The sequence below is a fragment of the Nanorana parkeri genome, unplaced genomic scaffold (genome assembly GCF_000935625.1).
Source record: "Nanorana parkeri isolate BGI_ZX_2015 unplaced genomic scaffold, ASM93562v1 scaffold1026, whole genome shotgun sequence".
NCBI lineage: Eukaryota > Metazoa > Chordata > Amphibia > Anura > Dicroglossidae > Nanorana > Nanorana parkeri.
The window spans coordinates 416,274-417,490 of NW_017307294.1; the positions used below are offsets into that span (position 1 = coordinate 416,274).

The 1,217-nt window shown below is 49.6% G+C and overlaps 1 protein-coding gene across 1 annotated transcript in view; it reads left to right on the plus strand.

The window, feature by feature from the left end:
• Positions 1-808: 808 nt before the first annotated feature.
• The window catches only part of LOC108795927 (cholesterol 7-desaturase-like), a 28,591-nt gene continuing 28,182 nt past the window's right edge, over positions 809-1,217 (plus strand). Inside the window, exon 1 of the mRNA XM_018567261.1 lies at positions 809-1,214. Within this exon, the coding sequence (XP_018422763.1) occupies positions 821-1,214 (394 nt within the window). The 5' untranslated portion in view covers positions 809-820. The remainder of the gene's footprint in view (positions 1,215-1,217) is intronic.

Consider the following 1,217-nt stretch of genomic DNA (forward strand, 5'->3'; position numbering starts at 1 on the left):
AAAAAAAAAAAAAAGTAAAAAAAAAATGCTCAAAAAATAAATACAGATTTACACACACAAAACATGAAAAAAAACACAATTTTTTTTAAAAGTCCCTCACCCCCACATAGATGCGCAGAAATGCGTTACATGCGCCTACACGCAAAAACGGCGATTGCTCCAATTATGCTGCACGTGTTACATATCACCGCGAACATCGCAATGAGAGCAATAATTCTAGGGCCATCAATCACTGATAACACTAAACTGATGAGCGGTAAAATCTTTTAAAGCGTCGCCTATGGCAAATTTTGGCTATGGTGTTTTTTTGCAATTTCACAGGCGTGCAATTTTAAGGCTTGACATGTTGGTGTCTATTTACCCGACGTGACCCCGCCTTTTATATTTTACCAAAAAATTGTGTAAAAATAATTGTTTTCTAAAATAATAAAGGGAAAACCATTTTTTTTAAAATATTCTGTACTTTTTTTGTTAAAAAATAAAATAAAAAATGGCCTGGACAGGAAGGGGGTGTAAACACCCCAGTCAGCAAGTGGTTAAAGGCAGTGGGGTGTCAGTGTACAGTGAGAGGTGTCAGTACAGGCAGTGGGATGTCAGTGTACAGTGAGAGGTGTCAGTACAGGCAGTGGGGTGTCAGTGCACAATGAGGGGTGTCAGTACAGGCATGCAGTCGTGTTGCCCGTGTACAGTTAGATGTGGGCGTGTCGTCGGGTACAGGTGAGGCATAGTGGGCGGGGAGAGTCCGCGGTTACTATGGAAGCTCCTGATAAGAGGGCGGCGGAGGGCGGGGCGCATTTAGTGGCTGGCAGGTAACGGTAGGATGAAGTCAGTGCCGCGGCCCGTGCTGTCTCTGTTGTGTGTGTTGGGCGCTGTGCTGTTGGCCAATGCTGGCGGTGGCTTCCTCAGCGCCCGTCTCCTGCCCCCCTCTGTCCCGGACCCTTCCGCCCGTAGCCTCGGGTCCTTCCTCCTCCTTATTCTGCTAGCTCTGGGACTATGGACATGTTGGGAGCTATCCCGGCCACTGGAGTTGCTCCGGACCCCCGAGGAGGTGGGCTACATTCCTGAAAGGGGCCGAGGCAAGGCATACACTGCCAACCTAGTGCGGAAGAGGCGAAAGAAGGGCGACCTGCCCCCCGTGTACCCCAATGGCTGGTACCTTCTGCTGGACTCCCACCTGCTGGAGCCCGGCACCGTCCAAAACCTCACCGCCTGCGGCA